General features: G+C 45.8%; 1 protein-coding gene across 1 annotated transcript in view; it reads right to left on the bottom strand.

Moving 5' to 3' along the window:
- Positions 1 to 6,289: 6,289 nt before the first annotated feature.
- ntrk2b (neurotrophic tyrosine kinase, receptor, type 2b) overlaps positions 6,290 to 26,593 on the bottom strand; it is a gene marked incomplete at both ends in the record, with an annotated part of 31,416 nt that continues 11,112 nt past the window's right edge. Inside the window, 9 exons of the mRNA XM_083657571.1 lie at positions 6,290 to 6,475; positions 9,192 to 9,350; positions 10,856 to 11,096; positions 11,261 to 11,433; positions 14,192 to 14,322; positions 15,537 to 15,725; positions 16,767 to 16,866; positions 16,968 to 17,002; positions 21,681 to 21,992. Coding sequence (XP_083513697.1) covers positions 6,290 to 6,475; positions 9,192 to 9,350; positions 10,856 to 11,096; positions 11,261 to 11,433; positions 14,192 to 14,322; positions 15,537 to 15,725; positions 16,767 to 16,866; positions 16,968 to 17,002; positions 21,681 to 21,992 — 1,526 coding nt within the window. The remainder of the gene's footprint in view (positions 6,476 to 9,191; positions 9,351 to 10,855; positions 11,097 to 11,260; positions 11,434 to 14,191; positions 14,323 to 15,536; positions 15,726 to 16,766; positions 16,867 to 16,967; positions 17,003 to 21,680; positions 21,993 to 26,593) is intronic.

Below are 26,593 nucleotides of genomic sequence, written 5' to 3'. Positions count from 1 at the left end.
TCTGTGAATTTAGATTAGATTTATTTCGAACATGGTAGAAAAAACAAAACAAAGATGAAGAATAAAAAATATAGGCAAGAAGTGCCAAACGATCGTAGTCGATTAGAGTTCACAGCATACAATATACAGCAAATTCACAATCCATTTACATTTGTTTATCAAGCCCGAAAAGGAGTAGGAAGAAGTTAATACTTATCAAGTCCTACCCCCTGTTTTATATCTATAGCAAAGTATAATTATACTGTAATAACATGTTAACTTATGCATAGGTGTCGATGGTGACAGTACAACATACTGTATAAGCACATACACACTACTTTATAATTCCCTAATAACTTGGTGTTCTGTCCATGGTGTGTGTGTGTGTGTGTGCACATTAGGCCTTGTATGGCAGCTGTCCTTGTCAGTCCTCAGAGGTTATTGTTAGAAACAAATGGTGGCCTTGGGCTATCTTTCACAGGCAGAGCTGCTGCTGCTTTTTAAAGTAGCCAACCACCGTAAGCAGTGTTGAGACGCCTATCAAATACCACAAGCACCGTAAGGTCTAGATCAGGGGTGGGCAACTGGCGGCCCCCGACCTCACTCAGTGTGGCCCCCGACCTCACTCAGTGTGGCCCCCGACCTCACTCAGTGTGGCCCCTGGGTCTATTTCCTTTTTTTCCTTTTACAAGGTGGATGTTTTTGGTTGGGTTAGGTTAGACCACCAACATGTTTTTATTTTACTGTACAACCCAGAACATGGCGCTAATGGTGTTAGCATTGTCCATCCACATAGGCTACTCTTTAACGTTAGCATTTGAGCTAATGCTATTGTAACAAACTATATCCAGGATGCACATGCAACATTACTAATCTGATTAATATCACACATTTGGGTGATGTACCCCATCAAACTGCTGTAGCGGGCTGTTTTAAAGCTAGAGCAAAGTTTCTGCTGTCATCTGAATGGAAGAATTACTCAATTTGAATATGAAAAATATAAATGTTGGTATAATAAACTTTGATTGCCAGTCCTTTTCATCAAATTAGCTATAATTGGGAGTGATGGTCAACAGTAAGCTACTGGTGGAAGTGCATGGTCACAATCTGGCCCTCTGGTAGCGAGGAATTTTTTGTGTGGGCCTCTATCATCCCAGCCCATCCCTGGTCTAGATCTTCCGTTATGTGACGATTAGATTGTCCAACAGTCTTTGGAGGAGACGAGTTGTTTGATGGCCTAAAGACTTTCTATGGGACAATAACCACGACTGATACAAAGAACATTTAGGCGTGAATCCGTGAAGGTGCTAACTATAAAATATTAAATTCAAAAGAAACGTGTAGCAGGTGTGCCTTCTGGTTGAGTGCTCTGCTAAAACCTACAAAGCAACTGAAATTGTCATTTGAAATGATGGCACATTAAGAATGCAAAGCATATTGTAAGACATACCACCTTTATTAAATGCACAGTATCACAAGGAACATTTCCATTAATTGTGGGTTAGGGTTAAGGGTTAGGTCAGGGTTAGGTTAGGGTCAGGGTTAGGTATGCTACTCACATGATGCACAAAGCATTGAATTGATTGGTTGAACTGACTGATTAAAGCAGGATTAAATCTGCCAGGACAGTGCATACACACACACACTCTTGCATACAACACACACACACACACACACACACACACACACACACACACACACACACACACACGCACCTCCCAGACATAACACACACACACACACACCTCCCAGACATAACACACACACACACACACTCTTTCTTTGTATTCACACAGTAAGTAAAACTTGTTATCTGCACAGGGATGAAAACTGTGATAATTTTTTTTTATATCATATATTTACAAAAGAATCATTGCCCGCCTCCCCTCCCCCAAAGATAGATTACATTAAAAAAAAAGGTCCCGCCCCCCTAGATTACATTCAAAATCATAAACGATGCATGATGCAAAGTCACAGTTATTCATCTGAAGATCGGCTACAGTCAGTCAGAGGCCAGGAGGTCATCCTTTGACCTCACATGTCTGCTGGGACAGCGGTCAGCGAGGCGAGATCCTGACCGACCTATCAGATCCAGAGTCTATAGTCCTGCCACGCCCACAGGATCCTGACCGACCTATCAGATCCAGAGTCTATAGTCCTGCCACGCCCACAGACAGCAGCTCACTCCCCATCACAGTGGAGAGGAAAGGAGAGATCTTTTCATAGAGAAAAACCACATTGTTCAAAGAAAGTCCTCTGCAGATCCAAAGTTGCCAAAAAAAAAAGGATTGTATTTTCACTTGTTATTATGAACGAGCACAAAGAACTTATACAATTTAGCACAAATCAAATTGTATTTACATATAGTATGTATTGCCAGTGGCCCATAACACATTATCTTCAATAGATGTCACACAGTTTTGACATATCTGTTTAAAACAGATTATACTATAAACATAGCCTACTATTCATATAGACAAATATCAGAACTGTACAGAATGGACAGCAGTTTATATACAGCAGACACGTGACTATATTGTACAGAACTGACAAATGTAATAAAAAAGAGATCACGAAACAGACTGACATTTTCATCAAGGACATTGTGTCAAAGTAAAACATTTGCCTCAGTCGTGACCGACATAGCAACGGTCCAATTCTGTTGCTGAGCAAAAACGGGCAGCACACGGGTTCGAGGCAGAGAGACTGGTCGATTCTGAGCACGGCCGCTCAGATGTGCATTTGGGGGCCTGGTTAAATAACAGTACAAAGTGCATTTATTTAACCTATTGTTTCAGTACGAGAATTACTGCCCTATGCCTCCATATGGAAATACATGATGGTTATTATGAGAGAGAGTAGTTGTTGCCATTTTTGCAGAGAATATTACAGTAGTTGTAGATACTTTGTAGCACAGCTGCATTCATTTTTGGCCCTTATTGTATCTTTTTCATCTCAAGAAAAGAGCCCTATTGAGGATCATTAAAAAAAACAACTAGTAAACACAATCTTAAGATTAATTTTCAAGCCTTAAGGTCCCATGCCTTGACTTAATGATGTGCCTCACTACTGATGCTATTACTAGCCACGGTTAGCAATAGCATCAGTCGTCACTTGTCTGATTGTTGGAGCTTTTTAGAGAAATAAAAGCTTCCCTGGGACACTTTTTGGGCAATCAGACTCTTGGCCATTTTTGCTTCTGTTCCGTAGCCGACAATATAGAGTTCCAGATCCACTGTATCACATCACAGATCATCAAAAGTACATTCTTGCAATGTAAACAAATAAACCGCAACTTCAGTGCATACAAAACCAAAATGTCTAGAATAAGGGATTTCGACTAGTGAATTTTGTTAACCTAAAGTAAACGGCGTCAGTTACCCTGTCATTCCCCCTTAGAAATGAGGCAAAAATAAACATGAGACCACTAAGTCCGATCATTTCTTCTTCTCTTGACAAATCATCAGCCATCTCAGTCTCATCGACACCCACGACATTTGAAAACCTGCCTTTGAAATGTACACAAAAGCACAGCATTTTGACAGATATATGGGCCACCAAACAAGAAGGAATTGCTCAATGACATTGCTGGTGAATGCACAAAAAACAGTTAATTGTGACAGTATTGTGCTCATCTGTTCAGATGGGCACAGCTTAACACCACCCGCTCCTCATTCACTGTGCTTTAAGTTACTACATCAAATGAAGACGTGTGAAATGAGTAGTGCATTCCAACAACACTCAACACTGCTTTCTAAAGAGAGATTACCTTGTGTAGCTAGAATAAAATAATCAGATATTTACAACAACAACAAAAGATGACTGATGATAATGGTATTATTATATATATATATAAAAGGCTAAACAGAGTTGTGCTAATGAACAGCTCATACTTGAGATGAGCAGGAAAACGACAGGAGCTCCATGGAGTTGGTCCAAAAACGTAGAGATTTTAATCTATAACTTGGTTATCAAAGCACAAAGTCAAGAGCCCCTGTCAACAAATAGATAGAATAGATTCCCTAAAACAATCAAATAGAATGACTCGCTGAAGATGCTGAGAAGATGCTGAACAAGAAGACATGAAGACAGTCTACATGATCACCAAGAAACTACGGGGTGACTGAGGACAGAACCAGGACCTCTCAGTGAAGGCTGAAGACGGAAACACCTACAGTATTACAGAAGAACGCGCCAAGCTGGAGCGAATACTTTCAGACGATCCTGAACTGGCCAGACCCACCAGCGCTTGCCAACATCACCGTGGCGGAAGAGGATTTGGACATCACAATGGGGGAAGTCAAGAAAGCCTTCCACAAACCGAAGAACGGCAGGGCTCCACAGCTCCAGGAGTGGATGGCGTGTGCCCGGAGATGCTGAAGACAGAAGACCATGAAATGCCACGTATACTCCAGGCTGGGACATTCGCATGCCACCCAACTCGCTACCTAGAACAACTCTACGCTGGACGGCCCAGGGGAAAAGAAACCGTGAGTGACCCAAAGAAACCTGGTGCAGAACATTTGAGAAAGAGCTGAAAGGACTAACTCTGGAGACAGCCCCCAGAGCAGCAGCAGATAGCGTCAGGTGGAGACCTGCCAGAGCAGATAGTCAGGTGGAGACCTGCCAGAGCAGCAGCAGATAGCGTCAGGTGGAGACCTGCCAGAGCAGATAGTCAGGTGGAGACCTGCCAGAGCAGATAGTCAGGTGGAGACCTGCCAGAGCAGATAGTCAGGTGGAGACCTGCCAGAGCAGATAGTCAGGTGGAGACCTGCCAGAGCAGATAGTCAGGTGGAGACCTGCCAGAGCAGATAGTCAGGTGGAGACCTGCCAGAGCAGATAGTCAGGTGGAGACCTGCCAGAGCAGATAGTCAGGTGGAGACCTGCCAGAGCAGATAGCGTCAGGTGGAGACCTGCCAGAGCAGCAGCAGATAGCGTCAGGTGGAGACCTGCCAGAGCAGATAGTCAGGTGGAGACCTGCCAGAGCAGATAGTCAGGTGGAGATCCTTTGCCATCGCCTCAAATGCCAGTTGCCTCAGAGAGGATGAGTGAGTGAAAACAGTCAAATAATCGGTGACACGTAAAAACGTAATACTTAATACCTTAAGTTGACCTCTCATGTCTCAACAGACTATGTTGCTCTGTACAACATAATATATATGACGGCATGGTGGCTCAGTGGTTAACACTGTTGCCTCACAGCAAGAAGGTCCCGGGTTCGAACCCCGGTCCGTCCCAGGTCCTTTCTGTGTGGAGTTTGCATGTTCTCCCCGTGACCGTGTGGGTTTTCTCCGGGTGCTCCGGTTTCCTCCCACCATCAAAGACATGTATGTTAGGGTTAATACTCCTGTTAGTGCCCCTGACCAAGGTACTGGCAAAATAACAGGAGTTGGTCCCCGGGCGCTGCACAGTGGCTGCCCACTGCTCCTAGTTCTAGGAAGGTTCCTAGTAGAGGATGGGTCAAATGCAGAGGATGAATTTCCCCAAGGGGATAAATAAAGGATAACTTAACTTAACTTAAATATGGTTGTGTGTCCTCACATGGTCCATGATGGCCAGACACATCATTTTCCCTTTGTTCATCCCCAGCAAATATAGTATACAAGAGTATGATCATTTACTGACAGAAAACCTTTTCATAAAGCCAGACCAGTGACTGAAATAACCCCAGATCACCTATTATCGGGTTTCATTTATTTGATGTGTTTAGCATATTTTGTAAGAGTTTAGGTGTTAATGGTTTGGATAGCTTCATAACCCAGAATGCATTGTGTTAATGGTTTGGATAGCTTCATAACCCAGAATGCATTGTGTTAATGGTTTGGATAGCTTCATAACCCATAATGCATTGTGTTAATGGTTTGGATAGCTTCATAACCCAGAATGCATTGTGTTAATGGTTTGGATAGCTTCATATGCATTTGGTTTCGATTGGTGAAACAAGTCAACTCAAATGGATAAGAAAGGAAAGGGACAAAAGAACACTCAAAATTTAAGGCTTTCCTCGATGTGATGAAGACACAGACGATAGCATTTACAAGAACATTTACAGCCAGGTACTGTACACTGACGCAGGCATTCGCACACTCACACACACACACACACACACACACACACACACACACACACACACACGCGCGCTCCTTCATGTTATGCTCTCTGTCTCATGCATGTGCAGACACACACACACACACACACACAAAGCCCCAGCCCACGCATACGCATGCTTGCCCACGCGCACACACACACGCACACACACACACACACACACACACACACACACACACACACACACTCGCACATCAGCACATCAGCCCAGTATGTCCAGGTAGACAGGCGAGGCCTTGGCCAGGCTCTGGAGGAGGCCGTGGATCTCCTTGATGTTCAGCCTCATGTAGGGCTCTCTCTGCCAGCAGCCCAGCATCAGGTCGTACACCTCCTTGGGACAGGTGCGAGGCCGCTGCAGCACGCGCCCCTGGGTGATGCACTCGATCACCTGTGGGAGTCAGCAGGACAACACGTCATTCCTTCTACCTCCACCTCTGCTGTCATATCAGAGCCCCACTTCATGTAGTCTCTTAAAACAGACTGTCTCATATCTACATCCGGCGAATGCAGCTAAACAGTCTGTACGTTACACCCCCAGAACATGCACAAGGAAGTTGGGAAAAAAACCTTCAGACTGGAAGGAAGTTCGACGGAATCCGACCAATCACGACACGTGTGTCCACGAAAAATGCGGCATATTGGATTCTGATTGGACTAATGAGCGGGAAGACCAGCCTTTCTGCGATTCTGATTGGACTAATGAGCGGAAGACCCGCCTTCTTCCCATTCCGGTTGGCGCATGCTTCTCCCCCACAAATTACAGACGGTATGGCGGAAGCATTTGAAAATTGCGGAAGCCAACTGGTCTGTTCTAAGAGACTACACTTCATGTACTGTACCCCTCCTTCTCCAAGCCCATTAACATCCTGCCTAGCCTCACCTCCGACCTTTGACCCTGTGTCCCGACTCCCGATGGGAGAGGAGTGTGATGGAGAGTGTTGGAGCCATTGCATGTTAGTGCTGCCCCTACTGTTGGCCTGGGGAAATAGCAGCCTAATTTACTGTAAACATGAATCACCCGTGTGGAGGCAGAATGCCAGAAGGCGAAAAAGTTTTCAACCGCATGCACCCATGCAGAATATAGAACGAAAAATACAAAAGAAAAACCTTATTTGGAATATTTATTTGTTTGGTTTGAACTTGAAAACAGAGCCGAGGACTCTGTTTTGTTTGGTTTTATTTCCTATTTGTTTGATCAATCAATTGAATCAAATACAGGTTAACAACTTGTTCACCTGTATTTCAGGCATAAAGGCTGTTGATGGACAAGAAGTGCAGGACAGACGGCCTTACAGAGAGCAGAGAGCATTCTGCAGAGCTGGAGGACAGACGGCCTTACAGAGAGCAGAGAGCATTCTGCAGAGCTGGAGGATTTATTTTGGTTTTAGAAATCTTTCATGTCAGAATAAACAAGACGACATCCGCTTTCTATAACCTCACACAACAGACATGTTCACCAGTTACATATATTCACTTTCCAGTGGTGGATGAAGTACCAGAAAGCCACACTTGAAGTACAGATATCTTACCATGACTTTGGTCGAAGTTAAAGTCACCTATTAGAATATTACTTGAGTAAGTCTTAAAGTATCTGATATTTACTGTATGTACGTACGTAGGTATGAAAAGTAATGTTCTGATATTAAAAAGACATGCCTGGGCTTGCGTGGAAATCATCTTCTTGAGTTTTATAGCAGTTGGCAAACGACGTTATGGTGCATTACCACCACCAACTGTAATGGAGTGCGCATCGTGATTAACATAACTTAAGTTAGGAGCACTGATTTGCCAAACCTGCTTGCTTGCAGGCTACCAAATTTCTTCCGATTTTATTTCGTAGTAACGAGTAATGAAAATGCTTAGAGAAAATGTAATGGAGTAAAAGTATACATTTTATTTAACTCATTGAGTGCCAGCCACTTTTGGAGAACGGATGCTCCCAGTGCCAGAGTTTTCAGAGCGTTTTCAGTGATTTCTCGAGGCCCACAGAATATTGTGTGATATTACTATGTAAACACCGAACACGCAAAAAGAACAAGGAGACTCTATTGTATCATCAGCAAAAAAAAGTTTATTGATACCATTTTCCGTTCTTTAGTTATGAGCCGGAGAAGATAGGTTGTTTTCAGCGTTTTCAGGCTTTTCAAATTATTAGCTGAGATAATCCGCCTTTTGTGAAATGCAGCATTTCAAGCACATTCACTGAGTCTGAAGATAATATTTTCTGATGTAGTGACGTAGTTGTTGTGTGATGCCCTGCGTGCACCACCCCCCTCCCCCCCTCCCCCCGTAAACTCCTCCCCACACTACACACAGCCTCACGCAACCATTATATTTTCGGAGTGCTGCGTTTGTGTGCTGCTGTCGGCTCTCAGCGCCACAGCAGGGAAGAGCCAACCCGGATTGCTGAATGGTTTGGCGTCAGGGGCTGCTTTCCTGGCTGCTAATCGGGTGGAGAAACTATACAGACAGACAGACAGACAGACAGACAGACAGACAGGGACAGAGGGGCTCAGTTGTGAGCGCGGATTGACTCCTGTTCGGAGCCAATGTCAGCTCCCGCGACAGAGCAAATGGCTCTGGGAGCATGCATCGGTTTGTCTTTGATCCACGGCTTTTAGGCTGTTTCTCGGACCTGTCTCTAATCTGGACTGCACCGAGCAAGCACTGTCGCCACCTAATGAGTCCGTAAAATAGGTTATACACCTTCAATACCTACAATAATTGGACAGGAGATGCAGGGGGCTTTGATCGATGCCCCACCGTCAAAAAACGCATTGGACGTCTTTCGACGTCCATGGCACTCTACGTCACTATTTAATTGGACGTCCTTCGACGTCCATGGCACTCAATGAGTTAAGAAATGTAGTCGAGTAAAAGTGAAAGTTGACAGAAATGTAAATACCGGTACTCGGGTAAAGTACAGATACTCCCCAAAAATACTGTATGGTAACAAAGTAATATTACTTTGTTACACAAAGTGTAACTCACCACTGCAGATTTAAAAAGTGCCTCTGAGTGGTCAGAGATTTGTTTGACTGAAATAAAGCAGAGTAGTTGGACTCTGACCTCGTTGTTGGAGAGCTGATACCAGGGCTGCTTACCTCGTTGTTGGAGAGCTGGTACCAGGGCTGCTTGCCGTAGGTGAAGATCTCCCACAGCACCACGCCCAGGCTCCACACGTCGCTCTCTGTGGTGAAGCGCCGGTACATGATGCTCTCCGGGGGCATCCAACGGATTGGCAGCATCGTATGACCACCCACCTGCAGGGGGAGAGAGAGGGGGGAGGAGGGGAGAGAGAGAGAGAGAACAGTATCCGTCAGTAACCAACACTACTGCTGCAGCTGTTACTGTGTTACTGTTCTACTGTCAAAGCCTATGCTGCATTCAGTCAGGAGACTGATCACAATCACAACGCTATATTCACTATAAACCCCCCCTCCAATCACAACGCTATATTCACTATAAACTCCCCAATCACACACCTTCGTCATGACACGGCGGACTATTGAAATTGCGCTGTTGTTTGTGATCTGCTTAGTTTTTCATGATTTTGAAACCTAATTTTATATACTTGGCGATATAATCGTTCAAATTTGGCTGGGTGGTTAATAACACATTTTTCTGTGGTGTGACAAACTCAGAACATTTATTTTTGGTTTAGGTCTGTAACAAGCTGCTCAGGATGCTCTACCAGTCTGCTGCTGGTGGTGGTGGTGATGGTGGGGTAGGGAGGGGGGGGGGAACTGAATAAGCTGGTGGAGGAAGCTCGCTCTGTTGTAGGAGCCGAGCGGAGCTGTGTGGTGGTGGTGGAGGTGGTGGGGGACAAGGAGGAAAGTGCACGCCATGCTGGACAACCCCACCCATCCCCTCCATGGTGTGCTGACAGGGATGGGGAGCAAATCAAATCCCCCCCCCCCCCCCCCCATTTGTTGTTGTAGACGACCAGACGACCAGACTTTTCCAAAATAATCCATTAAGTGCGATTGTGTAGGTTGGCCTGGCTGAAATCTTTCCATTTGATGACAATGGCTGATATGAAGTGTTGCTGAAAGGCCCTCTTCATAAGGGCTTCTTATCTGATGCAAGCTGATGCATCTTCTAACCCTCTGTGTGTTTTGTATTTTTGCTCCAGTCAGGAAGAGTGGCCAGCAGAGGGCGCTGGGGGATCTGAGGCACACAGGAATTGATGTGTGTAGATTTTTGGTGGCTGTTTGCAGCCTCGGTACTGCAAACATAAATGAGCATGAATATTTTCCTGCATTAGAACCAAAGAGCATCTATATATATATATATATCATCATAGGTCGCACACTTTGGAACACGTTCTAAAATAAAAAGGTTTCATATGCTGGGTTTATGTAGAGTGAAGTGAAGCTCAAGGAAAAAGAAAAACTATGCATTTTTGCACTATTGGCCCCATGGAAACAGTAATTTTATGCAGATGATAGAATTTGCATTTAAATGGCGTTAAAAATAGATAAAATACTTCTGTAGCTACAGAGTTATTTCAGACCAAATTCAAAACTAGAATGAAATTCTAATTACATATTTGTGTGTGTGTGTGTGTGTGTGTGTGTGTGTGTGTGTCGCCGTGCGCGCACATGCATTTCCATATTTCAGTGTGTATTTCAGAAGATTGGGAGTGTGTGTGTGTGTGTGTGTGTGTGTGTGTGAGAGAGAGAGAGAGAGAGAGAGACACACACACCACACACACAGACAAGAAGCGTAAGGAAGACGATTGAAAATGAAAAGACTTGTGACTCACTCTGTAGTAGTCTGTGCTGTAAACATCTCTGGACATGCCAAAGTCTCCTATCTTGACCAGCAGGTTCTCTCCTACCAGGCAGTTCCTGGTGGCCAGGTCTCTGTGGACAAAGTGCTGGGAGGCCAGGTAGACCATGCCAGCAGCAATCTGCTGGGCAATGTGCAGCATCTGGGACTGGGTGAGCTCCACCAGGATGCTGTGCTGACCGTCGGACATCAGCACCGCATCAGGACCGTGGGACCTACACGCAGAAACACTCTCTTAGAGCTGCTCATCACACTTCATATACAGTGAGTGGATCTTTGTCGTTGTATATTTGAGACATTTTTTGTATAACAAGAATGTACAAGTGGACCCTGTACTGGGCCAGTACTCACAGAACCAAAAGAAAGAACGGGATCCTACCTGAGGAACTTGTTGAGGTCGCCGTGCAACATATATTCAAACACCATGATGAGGGGGTCGCTCTCCACGCACACTCCGTAGAAGGTGACGATGTGCTCGTGCTGCAGGTTGGTCAGAAGCTCCGCCTCCCTGTAGAAGTCTGCCCGGCCGCTCTCGCTGGCTTCTTTCAGAGTCTGAGCAGAGGTGAGGATACAAACGTTAAGTTTCCATCCAAATGCATCACAGCTTTGAACCAGATGTTCGGAAAATCGGGCAAAAGAAAATGGTAAATTGTGCGTGCCGTGTTTCCATCCAATACTGTTATGCAAAATGTGATTTTGTCTATGCTCGCTCAGCAAATTCTATCAGATCCGCAAGAATATCCTCGACTCGAGACTGCTCCATATCATTTCGTCGCACTGTATTTGGACAATCTGCTTTCTCTGTTAAAGCCACAAATCAGTGGAACGCACTGCCTGACCATGTGAGGAGCAGCAGCTCTTTCGGTTCTTTCAAAACTCATTTGAAAAGACACCTGAAAGCTGCTCAGCTCTGCACCCACTAATCACACATCTCACCTTATTTTATTGTATTTTGACCAGTAGCGGAGCGTACGCCGGGGCAGAGGGTGCGGCCGCCACGGGCCCACTCGTCAGGGGGGCCCATCAAAAAAAAAATTTTTTTTTTTTTTTTTTTTTTTTTTTTTTTTTTTTTTTTTTTTTTTTTTGCAGGCCAGGCCACCTGGCTGGCAACCTGTGTTTTTATTTTTCTTCTTCAGAACAAGCTTGTCTGTAAAGTGGCTTCACTGTAGTCTTTCTTGGACATAATATTACTTGGCTCAATGAGTGACAAATTGTGTTTTCGGATATAGGGGCTATCAGCTATTTTACAGTTGTGACTTAAAATTACTTTATTTAATAAAGTCAGTGGTGTGAGTCTGAGAGGAATTCAATCAATAGACAATAACATTGGTGTGTTTAAAATGAGATATTCCACTAAATATGGCTAAAACCGATTCAAACATGCAAAAAAGGCACATTTTTCTTCGCGGCCTGGCAGGCCCGGTTCTACGGGGGTGCAAAAGCATGCATTGCACCCTTATTTGTCTGCATGCTCAGTTGAAAAGTAAAAAAAAAAAAAAAAATTTTTTTTTAATAAATGCTACAGCTGCACACTTACTGTTTAAACTTGAATTATAGTTGTTGTTTTTCTTTGTTCTTTGATGTGATTTTATGGCTTTTTGGCACCTATATGTAACCTTTTAAGGTTGAGATAATTGTATTATCATTATATGGTCCAAATATTTCAGTACAGCACTTGAAACACTTGAAATATTCTTGCTTGGGTGGTATCATTCTACTTGAAATGATGGTCAAATGCATTATTTTTAGTAAAATAACATGTCAAATTTTTCGGGCGGGCCCGGCCTTCGGCCGGGCATCTGCACCCCTTCCTATCTAGGATGCATCCCTAGTCATCTTGTTCTGGAACCGGCCCTGCGGCCTGGCCTGGCCTTCAAAAAAAAAAAAAAAAAAAAAAAAAAAATTGATGGGGCCCCCCTAAGAGCTTCGCCCCCTCTGGGCTGATAGGGTCGCTCCGCCCCTGATTTTGACAGTTTGTATGATGAGGCCACTTGACCTTGTGCTCAAATGGCCTCTGTAGATCTTAGTTTCTGGTGTTTTTGCTTCATGTTGTTTGTGATTTGTTGTTGTCTGCTGAATTATCAGAATTTCTGATTGATTGATTTTCTTTGGCATTTTTATGGTGTCCCATATTTGACTGTATGTATGTTGTTTTATGGTGCCCTATCAGGGACTACAGATGTAAATTAGCTTCAAGCTCTAATCTGGTGCAAGGCATCTCTTTGTTGTTTACTGAGAATGATTCATGTACATGCACACTGTCCCTGACAAATAAACAGAAAAGTTTGGAGTTGGTGACGAGGGTGCAACCAGACGCTTCTGAGGAAGACTGCAGATGTCAGTCGAAACGGTCAAGGTAAAAAACATCTACTACACATTTGTCTGATTAAAAGAAACAAAAACCTATCATTTGAACTAAGAAGACATAATGAACATGATTGAGCTGCAACCAGTTGTAGCCTAAAGACGCCAGTCAAACCTCAAACAAAGGAAAACTTGAGGGAAAAGCTGTGCAACAGTCTCTGTCTGACACTGGGGACAACTGTTGCCAAAAAAAAACTAATTCTAAAGGAATGGAAGTACCCCTCTTCACCCTCTTTCCAACTGTGGTTGACAGACATGATCTCTGTTATAAGGATGGAGAGGCTCAGGTCCCTAAGGACCAACTCACTTAAAACATTTCTAACTGTTTGGGACCTGTTTCTAGCCTACTTCGATGAGGTTAGGGGCGGCAGGTGACTTGCCCGGCTAGTTCCTCGTTGACCTCTTACACAACATCTCCTAGAAGCACATAAGCACCCTATGCAGCTGGTAGCACGGTATTATATTACAAAACTGTAATATTGAGTGTCGTTGTGGCGTGTGTGTCCCCTTCCCCCCGTGTCTGAGCCTGTTCTATTGTCTTGCTCTTGTTTTGTGTCAAGAAAATTTGAAAAATGAAATATTGGGGGTGAAAGTTCCATGATGATCCACAAAGCTACATCACAAAATGGATTAGCAGGTGCCACTCTTCAAATCGGTATACATATAATCCAAAGAGCAGTTAGCCTACTGTAAGTTAATAAAATGTCCATTCTAGAAGTGAGTCAGTCTCCTGTTAATCCCTCAGTCTTCTTACATTACAACAGACAGGCAGGCAGGCAGTGTAAACCTTCAACTTACCTAAATATGTGGCGCTTATTTACCTAGAAACCCACCTAAAGACATGAACATGCTGAGCACCGTTAGCTACACAACACAGTGACTGTGAGCAGTATTGACTAAAGACAAGTGCATTGATTATTTGAGTGGGCGGCGTGCTGATCGGTACCTTGACTGCCACAAGGAGCTTCTCCTGGTCTGGTGTCAGGTTGTAGCACTCAGCTAGGAAGACCTTCCCGAAGGCCCCCTCTCCCAGCTCCCGCTTCAGGACAATGTTGTGTCTTTTGATATGTTGGACGACTGCAATGCAAAGGGACAGATCACCATCAAGGACATCACGTAAAAAACCTGTCACACGGTGAAAATGTGACATTTTCATGTTTTGATATTTCCATACATTAGAAACTCTTCCCTATATATAACTGTTTGAAGGACTGCGATAGCTCTCTCAGATCAAGAGTATTTATGAGTATTTTAACCTGTTACGGTATGTGTCTAAAAGTAAAGCGTAAGAAAAATGGCTTAAAACATTTCAGAACACTCCATTTTCTACAGTGGCATTCCACCAAAACCATACAAATAAATACTTTCCCCTTTGTTTTATGAAAATAATTATTCACCATGATGCACTATGGAGCTGAAAGTAACCAAAATCTCAAAATACTCGCAAAACTCGTTTTCCATCTACTTTGGCTCATTGTCAACAATGTGTAGCAGGGACATGCAGTGTTGGGCAAGTTACTTTCAAAATGTAATATACTACATATTACTAGTTACTTTCATTTGAAAGTAATAAGTTACTTTACAATATTACTTTCGGTGTAGAGTAACTCGTTACTTATTACACTACTTTTGCATTACTTTGACCAAAACAAAAGCAGCAGCAGAATGACATTGCCGCCCCGAAAAATAATTTCAACCGCCTTGAAGTCAGGGTAAACAATCCAAAATTCTAAATGTTATTCTTTTCCTTTGTTATTGTCATCTATAGTGGGGTTTTTTGCATAAAAACACACAGTTTGATTAAGAAATGTTTGTATCTTTTTTAAATATGTGCTTTGATTTAATAAAATGTAACTCAATTTGTAACTTGAGTTACTTGACAAAGTAACTGGTATAATACTACTGAAATCCTATAAGTAATAAGTTATATTACTGAGTTACTGCTAAAAGTAATATATTACATGTAATATGTTACTTTTGTAATGACACTGGTAGCAGCGACATGTGACAGGTTCTCCCAGACCAGCACAATCTGTGCAGCCTAATTCTAGTGTGAATATATATAATATGTGATTATTGACATTTGGTTTCAGTCTGTTCAGTAAAGCTATCTGCACTTTGGAACATCATCCGTAGGCGAACTGTCCGCTTGCATTGCAGAGCAAGAGTCAGCCAAAGTCATCACTATCACAATGCAGCAGGATGCTGCTGACAATGAATACGACTCCTGCATGGATTTATCAGAAAAGGTCCGGGTTACCAGACATCTGCCGAGCTCGGCAATAACTCACACGTGTCGGATTTCAGCATGCTGCCCGAGTTGCGGAAGTACTGCGGGTTCTCGATGACAGGGATCTTTGTCATCCCAATGATCACTGCGTCTGGACCCATCTCCGAGGACGACGGGGTGTTGTTGCCATTGGAGACGTGATGAAGAGGGCTGGCAGAGTCATCGTCATTACTGATGACCGAGGAGGAGCCTGGGGAGCAAGAGGTGGAGGAGAGAGGAAGAGGAGAGTAGGATGGAAGGAGTTGTAAGTACAAATAAACAGAATGACGGGGAAGATATCACGAGATCACAGGCAGGTAAATCGTGGTAAATGAAACATAAGATGGCCTCAGCCTCAAAATAGGATTCACAACTTGTAGTCGTTCTCAAATTGCAGAGGCGGAGACTCAAGTCAGGTGACTTGGACTCAAGTCTCAATTTGATTGGTTTGACTTGAGATGATTTGGGTTCTGGCGACTTGGACTGGACTTGAGGTTTCTAAAGTCTTGACAATGACAAAAGATCTTGTGTTTGTGTAAAGGACTTGTGATGAGATGTGTTCCACCAGACGACTGAATTTAAATTCCGTTTTCGTAATTTGTGTGGAACAATTACTAATTTATTGAAGTTGAAACTAATTATAGAAATCAAACTCATGATGCTCTTACCAAGTTTTTGTCATATTAAAACCATATTGCATAATTGACGAGCCCTAGATATGAGTTTTTGTTAAGATACTAAATTGATTGGTGTTCTGCATTTAGAGGTGAGACTTGACTTGAGACTTGTGCCTCGACTTGAGACTGACTTGGGATTCAAGCAAAGTTGATTGGTCACACCTCTGTAGGGCTGCGCGATTACGACCAAAATCACAAGCACAATTATTTAACGCAATTACTGATTGACTTGGGCAACATCATGCATTTATTGAACTTGAAAAAACTTGTCTTTTTAAAAGGTTGTAAATATAATTGAAGTGAAAAACAAACTAATAAATTAAAATAAAAGCAGCAAAAACTTGATAAATAAATAGGCTAACCAAAATAAATAATATATATAAAGAAGAGTTTTATCTCGATTATCTTGTTTTCATAATTGTGGGAAGGCAAAATTGTAATTGAGATTAAAATTAAGCAGCATAGCCATACACCTCTGTCAACATATAACATACATAATATATCATACACCTCTGTCAAATTGACATAGTCGAGTGGAAGTCTCAATGAGCTTGCTCCTCTAATTTCAAGTTTACCTTTAATGCCGAACTTGGAGTTTCTTCCATATTTCAGAATAATCACCATCAGAATGCATCCAGTCAAAGCAACACCTGCGATACCCACCACTACATACACCTGCAGGGGCAGAAAGAACACAACTCTTTGTAACGCGTTTGCCAACAATAATGTCTCGCATAGCCCTTCATAAATGATCATGAGTGAGCAGAATCACTTACTGCAACGCTGTCATCGATCGGAGGGAGTGGCGAGTCTTAAGAAAAGACAATGCATCACATTTAAAGTGCGATACTGTCAAGATGTCAATTAAATTGTTGCACTCAGATCGTTTAAAAAAAAGCCAGCTGTTTGGCTGGGAATAATTATCGACTACTGAATAATAATCTTGGTGAGATAACATTAATTCCATGTGCAGGAGACAATAAAAGAGTTCTGATTTGGCCTTTTAGTAGTGCTGATTGCACAGCCACTCAGTACGTTTACATGACACTTAAAAAAATCAAATTATTGTGTTAGTCCGCCTAAAACCGGACTTTTGACATACATGTAAACATGTTAGCTTGACTGAAATCGAAGTTATAAAAGCCCGACTAACACACCCACATAATGCGATTGGGAGTCGATTTACTCCTGCATGTATACAGGGCAGTCAGACTGGAACTGGACGAAAAATCGATTTCCCACCTGTGCTTGTATACTGGGACAAGGACAGTAGTCCGAGTAAATAGCCTAATCAATCAATCAATCTATATAACCATAGCTCGACTTAACTGTGCATGTAAACGTACTGACGTTTGGCAGGTGTGTTAGTCGTGTTGTGTAACACTGTGGAAGTTCAAACACCTACCAGTAGGGTCTGCTTAGAAGCATGGACAGACACGCCATAGAAGCAGCATGGAGACGCATGCCATAGGAAGAGAAACGGATGGACAACATGGAACAAGTCAAACATATTGACAGTCACATGATATCACAGTCTCACGTTAACTAACTTTATAACTATGACATGATGCAGTTCTATATCGGACGTACACGATCATAATACACTATTATCAAAATCTGCAACTTTTTGAGGGCCCTTCAAATGTAAACAAACTTTTTTATTTTTTTTTCTTACATTTTAAAGTATCTTTTAGCTCTGACAGAGCTCTTGATACAAGGAATGTTTGTAAGAGTTAAAAATGAGTTTTATGCCTAGTTTACACTACAAGACCTTCCCCCCGATTTTACACAGGATTTCCAGTTGGGCTCAGTCTGTCTTTGTTGACTCTAGTCTGCAGTTGTTGTGCCAGTCGGGAGCCAAATGTGTTAGTCTATACTGGGTACAGATGTCTAATCTGTTAGTGTAAACTGCCTCCAGATTTCGAGTCTTCGGGGCACTTTACACGAGGATGGTTTCCTATGGTGACGGGGAATTATTTTATCGTTAGTGCCTCCCTTTTAGACGGCGACGGCGAATTTGCGCTTAGGAAACGACACATTTTAAAACCACCCTCCAGAGTGGAATTGTTTGAGACGCTTCCCGCTGAGGGCTCCATGTAATCGCTTTGGAACGGCACATTTCAGAAACTCTGACGTGCCTGCACACGCGACACACGCGATTACGCCATAGCCGTGCGCGAGTTGGCAACCAAATAAAACGTCAGTATGAATGAAGTTTGGCAACATTCGGAATTAAGCTACACTGCGGCCAACTTCAGTGACATGTTCAGAACGTTACTGCTGCGAGGAGCCGATGGCTGTACCCGGTCGGGTACCACCCCCAAATTGTGTTCTGGCGCAAAGTGAGTGGGTTTCAGGACGAAACAGTTTCAAATCACTAACGTTATCTTTAGACCACAATATTCCTGGAATGCAAGTTTAACTAAACAGTTACATGTCCTCTGCATTCTACATCAAATGAAGACATTACGGGTTGTTTTATTTTGTATGTTAGATACTTATAGGCCAAGATATGTTAGTTTATGGGGGAGGAATTCTGCCAGCTAGAGAAGGGAGTATAGGCGGCCATCTTGCCTGCAGAGTTTTCAAATCAAGTAGAATACAGTTTTGCAAGAAATCTGGGGGGTTTAGTCCTGATTTAAGAATATGACTTTAAGATGTAAAAAGACAAGGCCAGGTCGAAACCTGGCATAGGGCCGTTGTGCTCAGTAAAGTGCACAACTCTGCCAAGGTGTAGAGTCATTTGTGTTCAGTCTAAAATTTTGGCCCCTTGAAACCAGATTAGAGGACCATTTACATTAAGATTAGACTGTTTTTCAGTCTTAACCATCAATTTGCTGAGTGAGTGGCACTGCTCTTGCCCAGATGTAGCCATATAGGTAAAACACTAGTATTTTCTGACTCACCTCCACCACCACCTGCTGATGTCTATATTATTTAACCATCTCATTCTAGTGATGTCACGGTACCAATAATTCAGTAGTCGGTACCGGTACTAGTGAATTTCCACGGTACTCGGTACCAATTTCGGTACCACGGTAAAAAAAACAGACTGATATTTCTTGAACATATTCTCCTTTATTAAAGTATGCAACCATTTTCAATGAACAAATGGCATGTAGCCTTCAACTTTAAAACAAAACAATGTGCTTCTGCTTACTTCTTCTTACATTCAACTCTGTATGGCAGTGAGTAGACAGTGCAACACCAGTGGCATGTAGCCCTCAAGTATTTAATTTTATTATTATATTAACACGTTGACTGCCAATGACGAGATATCTCGGCTTACAGAATCCAACCACTAACAGCAGCAGCAGAAACACGCAGCATAAATAAGACCAGAATCGCAAAAGCTTCATCAAAGCTCTCAACCGAAGCGAGCGAGCCCATCCAGACTTCCTCAAAGAGCGGCCCCGCCAGCAGACAGGCACAGCAGCAGCAAAGCAGTGAGACTGGTGACGCGAGGTTACAGCAGCAGCAGAAAGCTTGTGACACGGCCGCTGCAGCCAAGAAGACACACACGGAGGGAGGAGTTTGAAAGAGAGGGGTGTTTCCTGCTGTTATGGAGGAAATTACTGTTCAAAACTATTGTTTAGATGTCTGACGTCTTACTGATGCCAAAAATGAATGGTTAAAGTGACTGTTCTATCGAATTTCACAAAAAGCCATTTATCTCTGAATACATTTTCAGACGCTGAAACCATGCTGTATTCAACTGCTAATGCTTACATAACTACTAACTCTACAAACTAACTCTTTTAGACAGAGAAAGCACACATTCTATTAGTTATTTTGAGATATTGTGTGTTCGCAAAATCCTAACAGAAAAGAATCCTCAGCTCTTGAAAGATGAGCCAGAATCCTCAAAAAAAAACCTTGGCAGAAGCTAACTACAGTATTGAAAAACGGCTGGCAGTGAATGTGTTAAATATTATAATTTAATTTATTTCACAGAATTGCTGGAATCCTTTTTTTTCAACGGTGTATATTGGTATTTGATCGATGCATAGGAATTCTGCCAATGCCCTATCACACTTTCTTGCTTCATGTGAGTCATATTTCCTCTGCTTTTCAAAAACATCAGGAATTGTCTGCTGGGTCGTCTTTTGGGCTCCGCGACTTGTGCCTTCCTCTTCATCTTCATCTCTCGCATGCTGTTAAATGGAAAGTAACGTCAGTGAGATTTACTAAAATAAAGAGATGATAAAGACAACTGCACATACACACATGTAGAGTGCAAGCAATTTTATGTAGCTAGTTTTAATTCACGGACATGTTTCACCCGAAAGAAGCTTGTATTTATTTTGATGCCATGTTGAACTATGGCTAAGTTCGGCTATTAGCCGTGTCCCATAATGTTTCCATTACAAACATTGCATGCACACGTGTTACACTATGCTAGCTAACGCTGTACCAGGTATTAGCCGGGTCCCATAATGATTCCATTACAAAACACGTTAACGTTAGCGCAAACGTTTTTTGGTTACACAATGCATTGCCAGCTATCTCAAAAACGAATGTGACAGGATAAGGTCTGTTTGATATGTTGTTAAACGTGTTATTTTACACCGTTTGAAAGAAGTAACCCACCTTGAATTATTTGAACAGGTCTGGGTGCCTGTCTTTCAGCTGCTTGGCGAGATTGGATGTGTTACCCAGTTTGGTTTGGAACTCCCTTTCACACTTTTTGCAGATGGGACTTTGGGGACTGATATTTCCAAATGCGACTCTTTGCATTCTTCTTCTCAACAAGTTGAGTTGTTGGAATAGGACAGGAGCAGCCGCAACCGAATGCTGTCACATTCACAGCTGCTTTACATTAGGACAAAAAAGATGTCAACTCCTCAAAAATCGAATCAATCAATTCCTAGTCGGATCGAGAGAGGCACCAGACGGTGAAATGTCCGACGACCGGCTCTTGTGGAACTCTCTGAACGAGCTAGCCACAATATTAGCCAGAGGTGCATTACCGCCACCTACCGGACTGGAAAGTGGAAAGACATTACATCGCCTGAATCCTCCGTGAATCCGTGCTAAAATGGTCTGGGCGACAGAGTGGAATGTAAGGGCCCTGCTGTGCATTCTGCACACCGGCCCCAAAAAAAAACATTTGAAGGGCCCTAAAAAGTTGCATAGTATCCACCTTATGTAGCCCCGCCCACTTGACCCAGTTGTGTTATGACTTCCTGTTCAAAACACCGTCTGTTTTACCTGCTCACTAGTACTGTACTGTCACAGGAAGTGTCAACACAATAGGAAGTAACTGGCTGAGCCCTGTGTTGGAACATAAGGTGGATACAGTATATAGTTGTCAGTTATGGCCATTCATGCTTTTAGAGAGCTGGAGTCCATTACTTACCGTAGTAGTCAGGCTCATCTGAAACAAAGAAAAGAAAATCGGCACGTTAGTTAGCTTCATAAACAACCTGAATGCCTCAGAAAACGTGCGGCTGCTTATCGAATGACCCGAGTGTCTGTATCATAGAGACCTGAGTGTCCGCCGATGTTGGGCGGGTCGATGAACTGGGCGGAGACCTTCTTCTCGTCCTCGCCGTACTCGTTGCGGGCCACCAGCGTGTACTCTCCGTTGTGGATGTGCGTGGGGTTGACCAGCTGCAGGCAGCCGTGGTACTCGCTCTCGGTGGACACGTGGATGCGCGTGCGGATGTAGTCCTGCTCGTGGAGAGGCTCGCCCTTGTGGTACCACTGCAGCTCGGGCTTGGGGTTCCCCGTCACGCTGAAGGGGATGCACCAGTGGTGGTCCATCTCGGGCCCCAGCAGCTGCTGGATGGTGGGGGCGACTGACCCGGGAGGCGACAGGGACAGGAGAGGAACAGTGATCACAGGGTCATGATGGGGGCGACTGACCCGGGAGGCGAGGGGGACAGGAGAGGAACAGTGATCACAGGGTCATGATGGGGGCGACTGACCCGGGAGGCGAGGGGGACAGGAGAGGAACAGTGATCACAGGGTCATGATGGGGGCGACTGACCCGGGAGGCGAGGGGGACAGGAGAGGAACAGTGATCACAGGGTCATGATGGGGGCGACTGACCCGGGAGGCGAGGGGGACAGGAGAGGAACAGTGATCACAGGGTCATGATGGGGGCGACTGACCCGGGAGGCGAGGGGGACAGGAGAGGAACAGTGATCACAGGGTCATGATGGTGGGGGCGACTGACCCGGGAGGCGAGGGGGACAGGAGAGGAACAGTGATCACAGGGTCATGATGGGGGCGACTGACCCGGGAGGGCGAGGGGGACAGGAGAGGAACAGTGATCACAGGGTCATGATGGGGGCGACTGACCCGGGAGGGCGAGGGGGACAGGAGAGGAACAGTGATCACAGGGTCATGATGGGGGCGACTGACCCGGGAGGCGACAGGGACAGGAGAGGAACAGTGATCACAGGGTCATGATGGGGGCGACTGACCCGGGAGGCGAGGGGGACAGGAGAGGAACAGTGATCACAGGGTCATGATGATGGGGGCGACTGACCCGGGAGGCGAGGGGGACAGGAGAGGAACAGTGATCACAGGGTCATGATGGGGGCGACTGACCCGGGAGGTGAGGGGGACAGGAGAGGAACAGTGATCACAGGGTCATGATGGGGGCGACTGACCCGGGAGGTGAGGGGGACAGGAGAGGAACAGTGATCACAGGGTCATGATGATGGGGGCGACTGACCCGGGAGGGCGACAGGGACAGGAGAGGAACAGTGATCACAGGGTCATGATGATGGGGGCGACTGACCCGGGAGGCGAGGGGGACAGGAGAGGAACAGTGATCACAGGGTCATGATGATGGGGGCGACTGACCCGGGAGGGCGACAGGGACAGGAGAGGAACAGTGATCACAGGGTCATGATGATGGGGGCGACTGACCCGGGAGGCGAGGGGGACAGGAGAGGAACAGTGATCACAGGGTCATGATGATGGGGGCGACTGACCCGGGAGGCGAGGGGGACAGGAGAGGAACAGTGATCACAGGGTCATGATGGGGGCGACTGACCCGGGAGGTGAGGGGGACAGGAGAGGAACAGTGATCACAGGGTCATGATGGGGGCGACTGACCCGGGAGGCGAGGGGGACAGGAGAGGAACAGTGATCACAGGGTCATGATGGGGGCGACTGACCCGGGAGGCGAGGGGGACAGGAGAGGAACAGTGATCACAGGGTCATGATGGGGGCGACTGACCCGGGAGGCGAGGGGGACAGGAGAGGAACAGTGATCACAGGGTCATGATGGGGGCGACTGACCCGGGAGGCGAGGGGGACAGGAGAGGAACAGTGATCACAGGGTCATGATGGGGGCGACTGACCCGGGAGGCGAGGGGGACAGGAGAGGAACAGTGATCACAGGGTCATGATGGGGGCGACTGACCCGGGAGGTGAGGGGGACAGGAGAGGAACAGTGATCACAGGGTCATGATGGTGGGCGACTGACCCGGGAGGTGAGGGGGACAGGAGAGGAACAGTGATCACAGGGTCATGATGGGGGCGACTGACCCGGGAGGCGAGGGGGACAGGAGAGGAACAGTGATCACAGGGTCATGATGGGGGCGACTGACCCGGGAGGCGAGGGGGACAGGAGAGGAACAGTGATCACAGGGTCATGATGGGGGCGACTGACCCGGGAGGCGAGGGGGACAGGAGAGGAACAGTGATCACAGGGTCATGATGGGGGCGACTGACCCGGGAGGCGAGGGGGACAGGAGAGGAACAGTGATCACAGGGTCATGATGAGGGCGACTGACCCGGGAGGTGAGGGGGACAGGAGAGGAACAGTGATCACAGGGTCATGATGAGGGCGACTGACCCGGGAGGTGAGGGGGACAGGAGAGGAACAGTGATCACAGGGTCATGATGAGGGCGACTGACCCGGGAGGTGAGGGGGACAGGAGGTGAGGGGGACAGGAGAGGAACAGTGATCACAGGGTCATGATGAGGGCGACTGACCCGGGAGGTGAGGGGGACAGGGGGACAGGGGGACAGGAGAGGAACAGTGATCACAGGGTCATGGGGAAATAAACACCGGGGAAGAAAAGACAGGGGGGTTGGGGCGTGTCGATACAGCATAGTATCACGATATTTTGTGTCGCAATATATCGTATCGCACGAACGCCAAGTATCGCGATATTTTATTATATAAATTGTCAAGTGCAGGCAATATTTATGACAGCATCGGTCAGTCTGTCCCATTTTGCTGCAATAACAATGATTGAAGTGAGATGCACAGACTAGAAACTTGATCTCATTAGATCAAAACAGATGTTGACAGTTCCCTCTCCCCCCTCCTTTGGGAACATATTTTGCAGTTGAAAAAAGGTAATATATCGCAATATTTTTTTAAATTGCAATAATATTGTATCGTGACTTAAGTATCGTGATATCATCGTATCGTGGGGAGTCTGGTGATTCTCATCTCTAGTGGAAAGCCGATGACGTTGGGCCATACCGGGAGAGGAGGTGCAGGTGGGGATGAGCATGGCAGGGTAGGAGGAGGAGAGAGGAGGTGCAGGTGGGGATGAGCATGGCAGAGGAGGAGAGAGGAGGTGCAGGTGGGGATGAGCATGGCAGAGTAGGAGGAGGAGAGAGGAGGTGCAGGTGGGGATGAGCATGGCAGAGGAGGAGAGAGGAGGTGCAGGTGGGGATGAGCATGGCAGAGTAGGAGGAGGAGAGAGGAGGTGCAGGTGGGGATGAGCATGGCAGAGTAGGAGGAGAGAGGAGGTGCAGGTGGGGATGAGCATGGCAGAGTAGGAGGAGAGAGGAGGTGCAGGTGGGGATGAGCATGGCAGAGTAGGAGGAGGAGAGAGGAGGTGCAGGTGGGGATGAGCATGGCAGAGTAGGAGGAGAGAGGAGGTGCAGGTAGGGATGAGCATGGCAGAGTAGGAGGAGGAGAGAGGAGGTGCAGGTGGGGATGAGCATGGCAGAGGAGGAGAGAGGAGGTGCAGGTGGGGATGAGCATGGCAGAGTAGGAGGAGGAGAGAGGAGGTGCAGGTGGGGATGAGCATGGCAGAGTAGGAGGAGAGAGGAGGTGCAGGTGGGGATGAGCATGGCAGGGTAGGAGGAGGAGAGAGGAGGTGCAGGTGGGGATGAGCATGGCAGAGTAGGAGGAGGAGAGAGGAGGTGCAGGTGGGGATGAGCATGTCAGAGTAGGAGGAGGAGAGAGGAGGTGCAGGTGGGGATGAGCATGGCAGAGTAGGAGGAGGAGAGAGGAGGTGCAGGTGGGGATGAGCATGGCGGAGGAGGAGAGAGGAGGTGCAGGTGGGGATGAGCATGACAGAGTAGGAGGAGGAGAGAGGAGGTGCAGGTAGGGATGAGCATGGCAGAGTAGGAGGAGGAGAGATGAGGTGCAGGTGGGGATGAGCATGGCAGAGGAGGAGAGAGGAGGTGCAGGTGGGGATGAGCATGTCAGAGTAGGAGGAGAGAGGAGGTGCAGGTGGGGATGAGCATGGCAGAGGAGGAGAGAGGAGGTGCAGGTGGGGATGAGCATGTCAGAGTAGGAGGAGAGAGGAGGTGCAGGTGGGGATGAACATGTCAGAGGAGGAGAGAGGAGGTGCAGGTGGAGATGAAGAGCATGTCAGAGTAGGAGGAGAGAGGAGGTGCAGGTGGAGATGAAGAGCATGTCAGAGTAGGAGGAGAGAGGAGGTGCAGGTGGAGATGAAGAGCATGTCAGAGTAGGAGGCGAGAGGAGGTGCAGGTGGGGATGAGCATGTCAGAGTAGGAGGAGAGAGGAGGTGCAGGTGGGGATGAGCATGTCAGTGTAGGAGGAGGAGAGGAGGTGCAGGTGGGGATGAAGAGCATGTCAGAGTAGGAGGAGGAGAGAGGAGGTGCAGGTGGGGATGAGCATGGCAGAGTAGGAGGAGGAGAGAGGGAGACTCATTCCAGAACACTTCAACACTGACATGAGGGAAATGGGAGAAAGGAATGAGGACAGATGAGCCACTAAGCGAGCAGAAGAGAAGCTTAGGAACCAGGAGCTTCACAAGAGGAGGAGTTATGGTGACAGGAAACATGTAGTCAATAAGATCTGCTGAAGGACACTCAGTGATATTAACAAACTACCTCCAGTGAACAAACAGAGAAGATCATCACAGAGGACCAACAGTGGACAAATAGAACTCATAAACATGACATACAGTAGAAAGCAGTGGTTCTCAAAGTGGGGTCGGGGGACCCCCAAGGGTCCTTGAGGGGGTTCTAGGAGGTCCCCCGCAAAAAGGGGGATCATTTATTTTCCATATAATTCCATCCATTATAATTCCACCCATAAGTAACAGAATGACAGAATGTGTGAATATTTAGTTCATGGGTTTCATACACTTTCTGTAATATAACATCTAAAAGCTAAAAGGGGAAGAAATCAGATGGGGGACCCTGGGACAAAATCTTATCAATTGGG

Source organism: Poromitra crassiceps, assembly GCF_964638095.1.
Source record: "Poromitra crassiceps genome assembly, chromosome: 21".
Classification (NCBI taxonomy): domain Eukaryota; kingdom Metazoa; phylum Chordata; class Actinopteri; order Beryciformes; family Melamphaidae; genus Poromitra; species Poromitra crassiceps.
This window is presented reverse-complemented; position numbering and strand designations above follow the sequence as displayed.